Genomic DNA, 13,290 nt, shown 5'->3' on the forward strand with positions numbered 1-13,290 from the left:
TTATGATCGTTTCCTCCTTCCCTCCAGGTTTCTGAAGTTAGATGGTCTAATCTTCATCTCGGCAAACTCAATCGAGTGCTCGTGGCCTTTCCAGTGGAACCAGTTGACACCCTGGAGTAGAAGATGTAGACAAATGATGTTAATCAGTCAAAAGAAACGTACTATAAATACATAAGTCAAGTTAAATCTAATGTAGAGATGTCCTGAGCCAAACTTAAGAATTGATATCAGGGCCAATCCCACATTTGCTAAAATAAACCTGATTAAAATATCAGATCTTTTCTTTATTGTGTATGTGTTCATGACAGTTGCTAGTTAAGTAGCTAGCTATGTAGAAAAATGACAAAACTAGCATTCCTAAGTGAACACTATGCTTCAAAGTGCTTGTTGGATTGTCAAAAAGCATCTGAACCCCCCATCCTGCCAAAACAGCCAATTACTGCTACCTACAGACATGGTCGAACTACACGTTGTGCAAACTAGTTTGTTTTCAAGAGTATCCAAGCTTGTAATTCCTCCTATTAAAACCTGTTTGGTCCAGTGTTTCTCTAACGGGGTTATATGGCTGCCAGCAAAACCAGACCTTTGAATCACTGAACACTGAGAGGTCTTGAACCAGGATAGGAAGTACCCTTAATGGCCCCTAGAGACACATGAAGTTCCCCTCAGAATCCTCTCAAGGACTCAAGAACCTCATCAAAGACCAGCGTAAGCCTGTTAGGTGCCCCTAAGACCCTTTCAAACTCAGTTGAACCCTTTTTAGCAACCCTGGCATCCTCTCAAACACCCTCTCAAGAACCCAAAAGAACTGAAAATCCCCCGAAGGACTCAATGAACCCTTTCTAGGGATTCCCAGAGGCCCCTTAAGTACCCTAATTTAAGAATCACTATTCATTCTTATAAAAATTCGGTACAGTACCTTGCTGTGACTGTTATCTCCATATCGTCCCATGAGGTTGACACGGTGGCAGTTTTTATACCAGAAGGCGCCCTTATAGGACAGGGCACAGTTGGTGACAGCGATGTCATTGTCGTGGTCGTAAGTGGAGAATGGACGACCATGGTGGTAGGTCATTGAGTCACCTGAAAAGACACAAGAGGAGAGTCAAGTAAGTTACCTGTCATAGTTTCAGAGAATATTGATGGACTGGTAGGGTAAGAAATTACGACACCAGTACCAATCCAAGTACCCTTAAAGTGATACTGATACCAATTGAGTACTACATTCAATACCCATCATGTGAATAGAAGCATAAATTGCATAAAATGTCATCACTCCTCTACATCTAAATGATTTGATTTTTACACAAATGCATTTTGAAAGTCTTGAAATTATTAATATTTATTAAATATTATTCCCCACCACAGATTGTAGCTGCTGTTACAGTGGGCCAATCACATGTTGCATTAAAACGATGAATGATTGGCTATGAGCAAGTCCATACAAATAGTCATATTTTCTAACTCTGGGTACAAAAAGGATTGATTGCAGGTATCATTTGACAGGAAATGTTTCAATACTACTTGGCATTGATTTATTTCAGTTGATTCCTTAAAGGTGTTGAGTACCCATACCCAGCCCAAATGACTTTTGTTTGTTGACAGTAAGAACCACAGAATAACTCTATGCCTTATCCTTTCAGGTCTACTTGGCTTCAGTGTAGATGTGTAGCTGTGGGCAACAGAAGACAGCTTTACCTGCTGTTCCACTGTATCCTCCTACATGGACCTTGTAACGTGTCCGAGGTTCAGAGATGGAGAACTTGTCGTACTGAGCGTAGGCTGTTTCTCCCTTATCTCTCAGGTCGACTCGCAGCTCATACTGACCTCCAGCTGTTATCTTATGCAGGTTGGACAGACCTGAATGAGAGATGAGAATATTCAACTTGCAGGGCACTAATAAAGAAGACTCAAAAATACTGATGGTCATGGCTTTGACAAGATGAGATTCTTATATGATTTTAAACTATTTGCTAGGGTTGATTATTTACTGAATATAGATATGTAACAGTAATGTTTGATGAATAATCACACAGTATATAATAATGTTTTGCACTGGAAACACTGAATGCTATTTAATCTCAATATCACTAATATGTTCTGGCCATGTCAACAAGAATAAACTGCTGAAATTGAGATTAGTCAACTTTATCCTTAAGCTCTATGTGTGTGGTTTAGCATTACAAATACTGGGAAGGGACATCCTCTTAAAGCCCTTTCATGTGTATTAGAAATTACCCAGCCAGAATTCATCATTCATGTCCCCGAAGCCCGCAGTGTAATTCTTCCAGTTGCGGAAGAACTCCAGTTTTCCACTCTGGCGTCTGAGGAAAATCTAGCAAAGAAAAAAAGAAAACAGTAACAGATAAATGATGTGAGATCCTGCTGAGCCCCAGACGTTCCCACTGCAGATTAGTACCAAAGACTCCCTCTGCAGATTAATCAGTCTCAAAAAACTAGAAGAGATTCTGGAAAAATGTTGACAGAATGAATCACACTATCAATACTCCCCATACACTCATATATAACTAATATGAAATATCAACCATATTGAATATATAATATATATTCAGATAAAGCAGTGACTTACGATCCATCCGCCTCCATCAGTGCTCATGTCACAGTAGACCTGGATGGGCTGGCTCTCATCTCCACCCAGATAGATGGTGTACAGACCTGATGAGGTATCGCCATTCAGCAGGGCCTGGGAGCAGTCCCTAGGGTGTCTGTACAATACACCAGCTACACACACACACACACACACACACACACACACACACACAATACAATTGAATAATCAATGAAGTGGACAATACGGAATTAAAATAGGTTTTGTACCAGTACAAATATATATATACTGCTTATACGGATAATTAGTCTAAGCTGAGTCTTAGGTTCTTATGGAAATACCAAACCCTTCTCCGCTACACAATCACAGAGCTAGTGGAAATTTACATAGTTTAGGAGTTAAGAATATAAATTAGTGGCATTTGCTCTCCTACTACATCATTAATAGTTTTAAAAATACACTGCCCGAATTCTATTTGATACTTTTTTATCTTGTCCACCAAGGATGAAACCTGCTATTTGTATTAATCTACTCACTGGTGGTGAAGACAGTGGTGATGACTCTGCTTCTCTTGGGACCAGCAATGGCTTGCAGCTTGACTGAGTACTCTGTGGAGGCGCTAAGCTGAACCATGTTATAAGAGACAGCAGTGGGACTCAAGACCACCTCCTAAGGGAGGAAACACATTCAAACCACCAGTTAGAGCAATTTATTGCATTGTTGTACAGGTTAAAATTAAAAATCTGATATTTCTCAGTCAATGTGTCTACTTCATTATCTGGCTTTAGAGTCTTGGTGTCCACTCACCCGGACGGTACCGTCTGCTGACTCAAAGCTGAGGATGTACCCGGTGATGTCAGCGCGAGGCGGCCTCCAGGTCAGCATGCCGGTCTCCGTCTGGATGTTACTGGCTGCCAGGTCCTGAGGGGCGTCCACATCTGCACACACAACAGCTGTCAGCAGCTAGATATCTGAAAGTCTTCATTAAACTTCATCCAGTGTATTACAAGTTTAAGGGATTTAAAAATTCAATTCAAGTTTCTAGAAACACATATATCAACTTGTAGGCAACGGTTAAAAGCAAAGACTTTGGTCAGTGCCAGGAGTTAAAAGCTCACCAGTGGTAAACTCAGTGGTAGTGGCTGCGCTCTTGGCCAAGTCCCTCACTGCGTAAACCTTCACGGTGTAATGCGTGGCTGGCGTCAGAGAGCCCATCTCAAACTCCACCACGTTTCCTGACACACGCTCCATCACTGGAGCCACTGTGAGACAGACAGACAGCTCTTTTTTTATTAAACACCAAATATTTGCTTATGTTTTTTTGTTTTGTTACCATAGCAACAGAAAACACAGTTCTTCTCACATTTCAACCAATTCTTTGCACAAAAAAGTAATCCACATTAGTTTGTCATTTAAAGGCAGTAAAAACACTAAAATAATTGTTTTACATTTGAATTGTATGTTGAATTGTATGGGTTTGATTATATATTGTATGTATGCCTGGTGTATACACTACATACCTGAGTCTGCACTGTAGGTGATGACGTAGCCATCAACAGTAGCGATGGCGGGCTGCCAGAGCAACAGAGCTTCAGTGTCAGTGATGTTGACTGCAGTCAGACCGCGGGGTTTATCCAGAGCTGTAACACACACACACACAAATTACTGCAGTACCACAAAACCCTGGCAAAATATATATCTTTATATGTAGCTGAACGATAATGATTGTATGTGTTGCCATTTTACTGGTAGTCGTACCTGTGGTGACGCTGTCAGACCCAGGCTCGCTCTCCCTTTGACCCTTGAGAGCAACGACAGTGACCTCGTAGGTGACCCCGGGCGTCAGGTTGGGCAGTACAATCTGAGACTCAGAGCCATCCACGGTCAGAGTCTTAGCATTTCCTGAGTCCAAACAACACATAACATTTGGATGAAGAAATGTGGTATTTGTTTCACCACAGTAACTATGTAGTTTTTCATTATTTTCTGAGCATGGTTGTCCTGATTCTATAAATCACACACTGAATTGATATATACAACAATCATATTTAATTATAGAAATAAGCAGTTTTTAACTTTTTATTCTTAAGGCAAATAAATATTAGGACTTTTATACAATAAAACATACAATTCAGGCCTGACAGCTATATTCAGTATGTTCTGGACCTCTCAGTCATGCAGTAAACAGAGGTAACTATAACTATAACAAGTCACTAGGGGGCAGTCTATCATTGAATACCCTTATTAAATAGGAATGATAGTAAGTAATGTTAGAGCAGTAAGAATTCTCATATTGCCTATAATGTCATTAATAATATGGAATATATATAGTAAGGCTGGTTTCAAATAGGTTACACAGAAAAATCTGTTTATTGGAGTACTGAGTCTGAACTTAAATTTAATAGACTGAAATTGAATTCTCTTAATAATAAGTATGGATGGTGTTGAGGGTTAACCTAGAGCTCTGGGCTTGTTTGAGCCAAAGGGTTAATAATGATAAATGCTCGTTTTGGGTTTTTCCCAATTTAGATCAACCTTTTCTTGAATCAAGTGATATCATGACACACATCATGCCACTGACCTCCATGAGCAGGCACATAAGTGACCCGGTAGCTGTCCACCCGAGCTCTTGAAACCACCCAGTGAACAGTGGCAGACGTGTCAGTGACATCAGAGAAGCGGATACCCTTGGGTGAACCCAGGTCTGGCACAAAGAAGACAGAAACAGCACGTGGGGACAAAAAACACAGAAGATTTAGTCAAAATGTGCTCTGCTTTTTTAGACTGGTGAGGACTGGAAAACAGAACATTACAGAACAGTATGTGTGTCACTGAACATCAGTAAATGGATTGAATCAACATTTTCTCTGCATTAGCAAACTTCTCTTCCCCACATCATTAAGCAGCAGACAAGAAAAGACACACAAGTATTCTGTTATTGTATCCAGGTCAGATCCACCACTGAAAGGCAATCGTTTTTAGAAACGGAGCGAAAGAGAGAGAGTGTGTGTAAAAGAGAGAGAGCAAGGCAGACAGACAAAGGGGACCTGGGAGGCCCGGGCTCACGGAGAGACCCTTTCCAGCAACAGCCAGCCACAGTATCTTGCGTGACAGACCTGAGGAGATTAACTTGCCCCCATTTCATGGAGATACAAAAGTGAAACATGCGCCACGCAACCCAAGAGTAAAGCCTTACCCCCAGGGAGGACAGGGGACACAGCCATACACACCCATTCTGTGTGACACAGACAACTGCCCCCCTGTTCCCTTTACAAAGAGAGACACTGACACATGGGGCCAGGCAATCAAAGACAACATTTGGTGGGACAACCGGACGGAGACGACATTACTACGAAAGGAGCAGAGTAAAGAGGTTGAGTAAATGTCCTGAGTGGAGGTTGACTGATTTTTAAAGGCCCTTCTGATACTTATAGGTTGAAGCAGCTATGTTAATATGCTAATTTTGTGCACATTTTCAGTTACTTTAAAAAAGATTTCACTCACAAGTATATTCATTAAAACATGGATAACCATCCCAAAAGCTTTTAGACTGTCATCCTTCATTAAAACAATGATGCATCATAAATACAACTGCTTCATAGCTATGATATCAGACTGGCCAAAACCTATTTGTAGTAGAAGGCTGATATCAGTGAAACCACATCATTCCAATCCAGCAGCAGTTTGAAGTCTTGAGAAAAGCAAACCCATAAGCCACCATGTGGTCCTTCTGAACCCAGAAGGTTTTGTACATTGCTGCTGTCTGCTGGAACCACTCAGGAGCACTGACAGATAGTCAAAACACTAAACACCTCAACACAAAGTCGCTGACACAAGGCACACAACGCAACCAAAGCTGGTCCTAATCAAAAACATCATTATTGTTATAAATGATGTGCTGCAGAAAACCTTTTTCAGTTTGACAAATTGCAGCGTTGAGTGCCTTGTGAATACCATGACACCAGGTTAGTAGACAAAACATCTGTGACACACAAGACAAACGTTAGAACCATGTTTCCATGCTGTTACCACAAAGGACAACACTGACTAAGCTGACGAGACAAGTCCAGAATTCCCAATCCAGATTTGAATTTCTGTTTCCATCCTTTCACTGTATACCTGTTATCACCCGCTCCTGTACAGACTTGGAGCGTCTTTCCAAATTGAGCCCAAAGATTTCAATTTTGTACTCCGTGTCCTCAGTGAGCTCTGTTATCTCTGCGTTTCGCTCCTCTCCGCCCAGCACCAGTTCTTGTGGTTGGCCTGTGCCCTCGAGCTCGCTGACCATTACGACAAATGTGTCGAAGGCGTCCTCTTCAGCCTCCCAGGCCAGATTAAAGCTCTCAGGGGTGATGTCGGAGACTAGGAGAGCCTGTATCTCTGGTTCGGTCTCTGAGTGACAGGGGAAAGTGCATTTCCTTCTTCTGTGAAGACTTAAGAGTGCTTTAACATTTGAAGAACATGGCAGGGAAAGACAGTTTATCAGTCTATGTGCAAATGCCAGGATTGGTTATATCGAAGCCCAGCAGTCAACAAATAAAGAACCTTAGTTTGCAGAGCAGAAAGAGAATAGATGGAAGAAATTAACTTCAGGCAACAGGGGTACAAATGAACCATTTGCATTTTTTAGGCATACTTAACATACCTATCACAGCCACTGTGGTTAGTTAGATTAAAAAAAGGATTTAAGTCAATGATTTTAGTAAAAGAATGCATTCATCTGAGCAACAGCTGTCACTTTTATTTGAAATTCAAACTTCTGTTTCGTACTTCAACATGAACGTTCCTCTGTCAGACCCACTGCAGGCCCTGTTGTTCTACTAATATATTAAAGGTGCAGTGAGTTAGTGGCATCTAGCAATGAGGTGGAACCAAATAAATAGCCCCACCCTCCCATTCCAAATATGTAGCGGAATCTACGGTGGCCGCGAAACCTGTGAAAAACATGAAAGTCCCTCTCTAGAACCAGGGTTTATTTTGTCCGTCCTGGGCTATTGTAGAAACATGGTGGTCCAGTTTTGCGGACACGTTCCCTATGTATTTTAAGATATTGAAAACACAAGTCTTATTTTTTCAAACATAGTTATGAATGTTATATTCAATTTCTACCAAGTCAGTTTTGCTAGAGGTCACTGAATTCTGTGCACTGCACCTTTAAGCTATCATCATTCTCTTCACTAACAGAAAAAAGTGAAAACTAGCGAGCTTTGCTAAAGGCATAATTAAAAAGATACCAAGGCATCGTTTAAGTATTTAAGTATTTAAGAAGAAGCCTTTTGTATACAACATAAGTGGAAAAATAAGGCTGTTTTGGTAAAAACTTTGTAAAAGCTAGCAAAGTAGAAACTAGTTGAGTAATGCTGGCTTGTCATACAAGTGAGGCAGTGTTAGCATAGGAACAAAACAGTTGTAGTGGTATTTTCCAATACATTTTACAATAGACTACATGTACGTTAATTCATTACACATTAGTTTGAATTTGTCAGGACTTGACCTTCTATGTTTTTGAAGTGACAGGTAAATCTGATCCTAACTCATTTTGGCGTGATTCCTAAGGATATAAAAGGGGGAAAAAGCTTGTCAAATAACATCTGCTTCTCTCAAATAGTGCTCAAATACAGTACAGTGCAGATATGTAACCAGTGTATGTGCATGCAGATGGGAGCGTGTGCATGTGGGGCTGTAAAAGCTGGTAGTTAAGCAGTCATTAGCAGCAGCTAATAATGGCAGTGATGGGAAGAGAGGCTGAGAGACAGCAGGAGGCTACAGCTGCTGGAAAAAAAGCTCTGTTTCTCCAGAGGATGAGTCCACTGCAGCTAATTAGCCAGAGAAACTTCCGGTAGCAGCACAGATGGATACATGGAGCGTTACAGAGCTTTTAAAGCAGCCTGGATAGAAGCAGATATAAGTGGGCTCAGAAAAGCCTACAATAAAGCCTAGCGCCACTGCTCATTAAAACACTACACCAAATGTGAGGGTCTCAGGGGTCCTTGAACTAGCCTGAAACCCTTTTTTTTATTGTGAGGGAAAACGCATGAGGCATTTGTTGTGAGAAGAAGCAGTGGAAATGAGAAGCAGAGCAGACAAATCCCAGGGAGCTGTCACTCTTCATTAGCCGCCGGGCAGCTTTAACTGGTCAGTGGAAGAGAGGGAGGGCCACATCCATCAGCTAACATGTGCTAGCTCACTACTGATTTCACCCTCTAACCACCACCACCACCACCACTTCTACCCCATATCCCCTCCACACACACACACACACACACACACACACATAAACACCCCCCTCCAAGACCTGAGGGAACACAATCCTCACTCACAAAGGGGAGCCTGTTATTGCAGGAGGTACGCAGCGGCGCCAGCTAACCTGCTGAAAAGGGGGTCTGCGGGCAGAAGCCCGGTGCCGGTTCCAGCCTCATCTGATAACTTTTACGGGGGCAGCCAGTGGCGATATGAATCACACGACTGAGCCGAGCTTGTTCTGGGTGCTGTCCACATCTCTTTGTGGTTCCATCAATCATTTTGTTATATAAAACTCCCTCTCGGTTAATCAAAGTTTCCTCACTCCCACCCTTTTCAGTGGAGGACTTTATTTTCCCCGCAACGTCTTCTTACACCCGGCCGGCCGACGATGACCACCGTGCATAACATAATCAAATTAGTCAGCGCCTGCATTCACGACTTGGAATGTTTTATGGATTAAGTGATGCTAATGAAAAATGTTAAGATGGCTTCACCAGTCATTAGCATGAAGACAATAGGCCTTGTTGAGCGCATGCCATATTCTGCGTGGCCCCAGAAGCCCCTGGCACCCCAGCACCAGAGCCCAGGGGCAATGGCAGCATGAGAATGAAGACCGGTCCAGGCTTGGGGGAACTGGGGATGCATACAGACGAGAGGCCTCACACAAAGTGACAAAAGCGCCTCAGGGTTTTTTTTTCTTCCCTCTGTCAGTCCACCCATCTTTCTTCCACTTGACTGATCCTCATCAGTGAAATGCTGAATGATAATGCTGACATTAAAAAAAAATTATCAACCAACACATAACTTGTTATTTTTGACCCTGAAGTCTAGACAGAATTGTTTTATATGGTTTGGATGCAAGTCCTTTGAAGGTATTTGGTTGTGGTTTTGCCCTACAGCTATTACAATACATCATTAGCAGATTTTGGTTTCACTGTTTACAACCCACTTATTAGGCGCATAGTGTAATTCACAGCATGTTAATCACTGATAATGACTGTGATTGGTGGAGTGGGTGGGTAAACCGGCGCACCTGTTGTGTCCCAGTTAAACAGCACACTGGCCTTTTTCTTTTTTTTTTATGTGTTCCTGCCTGTTCACATAACAAACCAGGTGCTGTTTCAGGCTGGACTCGTACCAACAGGCAGACTGACAGCTTAAAGGTGGATCAAACGCACTTCTGCGGCGGGACTGATATAAATTGAAAGGGTTTTGTGTGGGTGCTGCGGCGTGAGTGTTAGCCCATTTCACAATCCCCTGCATCAAAGGCAGGGATACGTGAATGATGGATGGCTGATGAGGGGGTGTTGTTTGGGGATTTGGATTGTGCACGCCATCTGAATGGCAAGGAGACTTTTGTTTACCCTGGGAAGACTAACCTCCACCACAGTGGCTGATAGGTAGATTGTCTTTATATACCCCTTTTTCAAATGTACTTCAGACGCTGAAATGGAAGCTGAGTTGTTGCCTTAAAATAGGTTCATGGGGATGAATGAAACAATGTATCTTCATCCGTACAGGTACAGAATTAAGTCTCAAAGATTTACCATATTAATGTCTTTGTGATCACATTCAAAAAACGCCAGGCTTGGTAAATCATTCAGCCTCCAATTACTGTGCTTCCACTTTCGCAGGATCATTTTTCTTTCTAGACTACTATTAGATTAATTGAACCTCTGTTGAACCCAATGAAAGTGGCAGATTTTTTCTGAACTTATGAAGACTGACATTTTTGAGGTGCATGGGAAGACTGGCAGGGCTAATTTAAGTCTGACAGTGTAAAAACAAACATGAACTACTGCTTCTGCAACTCTCATCAGAGTCAATTTAACACTTAAAGGTTGTGCTGAACACACCAGAGAAACACCACAGCTGCAATTAGCTGTCATTTGGAAAGTCCACACAGATGAACACGGCTTTTTTCACAGTGTGCAGCAGAAGAAGAAGGAAGGAAAGGAAAGAGCGAGGCCCCAGCGTTGACGGCGTTGATACCTGTGATAGTGTCTGCAAAGACAGGGTCTAAGAGGGTGCCCCTGTACTTCCCGTACAGATTGGCTCTGTACCAGGTGTTGGGCATGAGGTTAGAGAGGAAGAAGCTGCGTGCATCGGCGGCCAACGTGTGGTTATGCCACTCAATGCCCGACTCTGCATCGTAAACCTCGATCACAAAGGCCTCGAACGCCCCATCATCAGCAGACCAGGACAGGATGAAGCTGTCCCACGACACTTCGCTGATGGTGACGTTGGTCACCATGGGTTTCTCCTCCTCTGGGTGATGACAAACATATCAACATGGAGTTACAGGACTGGGACAGACATACAGAATGAATGCAAAGGTTAGACCAATATAGCTTTTGAGAGCCAATACTGAACTTTTCAGCGTCGGAAGGACTGGGCCACAAGATTTGAAATGGACAGATGACAGATACCGTTTTTTAAAATAAAATCCAGTACTGGCTCCATATATTGGTCTAACCTTCAGAACACAATGAACAAATAATGTACAAAGTGAAACATATAAACCAAACAACATTTATCTTTTTGCTCCACAGTGGATGACTCTTTCTTGACAACGCCTGCTGCAAAAAAGGGGGTCGACACTGATTATCTCTCATTTGTATTTCAATCATTTCATTTCACTGTCAGGAGAAAAAAAGAGTGAAAGGCCTTCACTTTGTCTGGTGTGGAAATATTCCCTGATTTCCACTACAAAAGGCCAGAGGGAACAAACAGCCTCATTATCAATGGCTGCCTATAGCCATCTCCTCTATATTACCACATAAGTGGGAAGACTCTGAGATAGAAAGCAGCAGGCAGACATGCTGATGCAGCTTGTGCGCATTAATGGCTGTGAATGAGCCATTAACATTTGAAGGTGCAGCGTAGCCCTGCCAGTATGGCAGAAGTACGTCGTCCACTTCAAACCTATGGGGAGGCCATGCAGAGCCACGTGCAGCAGCCCGCAATTGGAGTCCATTGTGTGTGCAAGCATTCAGAGAGTAGATTAGAAAGAGACAGAGATAGATGGAGCAGGTAAACATCAAGGCTCCCATTATCCTCTTTTCACTGTGTGGCAGAGTGAAGAGCAAATGGGATGGGAGGAAATAGGTATGTGATGGGATTGGGTGAAGGGAGGGGGGGGGGTGTTTGATGGAATCAGCTGATCATTGCTTATTATGAGAGCTCACATGAGCAAGGAAAAAGTATTAACTGTATGATGTGCCTGGTGAGTTTCTGGCCCTGAAGAAGGATATGAGTCATCATTGTGTTCATCAACGTTTCTCCTGAATTCTTTCGAGGAGACGTCTGACATTTTTAGGAAGTTCTGAGCCACAATTTGGGGAAAGGCAACTGTCCTGTAGAAACATTGTTGGTGACTCAGTTATTCTCACCACCACTCTTTTCTCATTATAAAGGGTTAGCCCACCCAAAATAATTCTCTCTTATCTAACAGTATCTTGTCTTGTAGATCGTTTTTGTTTAATTAGCCCAGGTTTAACAATGTCCATCTTTGAGATTCCAGCCTCTGTGCTGGTACAATGGAGGTAAGTGGAATTCAATTTGCTGTATATATAATATTTAAGGTTTAACTCTCAGAGACTGACCAAATTAAACACTGCTGGATACAACTAGGAATAACTGGGAGTATGTATTTTTTGTAATTTGAGTGAATCAACCTTTTAAGTTCTGTTTCGGCAGCTTCAGTTCTAGTTGTTACATGCAGTTGTAGAGGTATGCCATGACTCAATCTCCCGAGATATCAAACCATCAGTCTGATATCTGCCATTTGAGACACACTCATTCATATCATTCTCCAGCATTCAAAGGCCACTAATCCAAGGCAGTGTAGATCCCTCTGTACACTGCAGCACAGATCATGTCAGTGCATGCAGAACAATGATCTTGCTTTTTTTTCATGCTTCCTATTGCTCATTTTTCTCGCTGCGCATGCACTCACACGGGCATGTCCAAACTATTTCATAAAGGTCACACGATACGACCTATCAGCTGTCTGAAGACTGAAATGAGTTGATTTAATGAGTCACGTCTGGTGTGCTCCTGCTTGGTTGGAATGAAAATCTGCAGCCACATGAACCCTTTATGGAATATTTTGGACATCCCTGCCCTAACATCATGTTAGGTAAATCATCCCAGTGGATTGAAATAGATGCATTAACTAACCATTGCATTTGTAATGGTCATAGTCCTTTAAGACAGCTCTGGCGTTTTGTGCCAGTACTCCAACATGCAACGTATTGTGTTTACTGTGTTTGGCTTTGGTTTCCCCCTGTATGTTTCAACAATATAGTATATAATACAATGGCAGTCCAACATGTTCCAGCAATTATTTCAATTGTACCAATATGGGCATTGAATGTCAGGACTGCTGCCGCAGTCATTATCATTTCCACGTCTGTTGTCATTGTTCCCTCAGCATGACTCCACCAGTCTGTGATTCTCTTCCAGTCAGCTGATTA

At 42.3% G+C, this 13,290-nt stretch overlaps 1 protein-coding gene across 1 annotated transcript in view; it reads right to left on the minus strand.

The window, feature by feature from the left end:
- tncb (tenascin Cb) overlaps window positions 1-13,290 on the minus strand; it is a 32,493-nt gene continuing 19,203 nt past the window's right edge. The window contains 13 exon segments of the mRNA XM_053324975.1: window positions 1-111; window positions 920-1,083; window positions 1,699-1,860; window positions 2,239-2,335; window positions 2,591-2,742; window positions 3,106-3,238; window positions 3,377-3,507; window positions 3,688-3,831; window positions 4,090-4,209; window positions 4,328-4,471; window positions 5,151-5,273; window positions 6,689-6,961; window positions 10,805-11,080. Of these exon segments, the coding sequence (XP_053180950.1) occupies window positions 1-111; window positions 920-1,083; window positions 1,699-1,860; window positions 2,239-2,335; window positions 2,591-2,742; window positions 3,106-3,238; window positions 3,377-3,507; window positions 3,688-3,831; window positions 4,090-4,209; window positions 4,328-4,471; window positions 5,151-5,273; window positions 6,689-6,961; window positions 10,805-11,080 (2,030 nt within the window).

Source organism: Scomber japonicus, chromosome 9 (assembly GCF_027409825.1).
Source record: "Scomber japonicus isolate fScoJap1 chromosome 9, fScoJap1.pri, whole genome shotgun sequence".
NCBI classification, from domain to species: domain Eukaryota; kingdom Metazoa; phylum Chordata; class Actinopteri; order Scombriformes; family Scombridae; genus Scomber; species Scomber japonicus.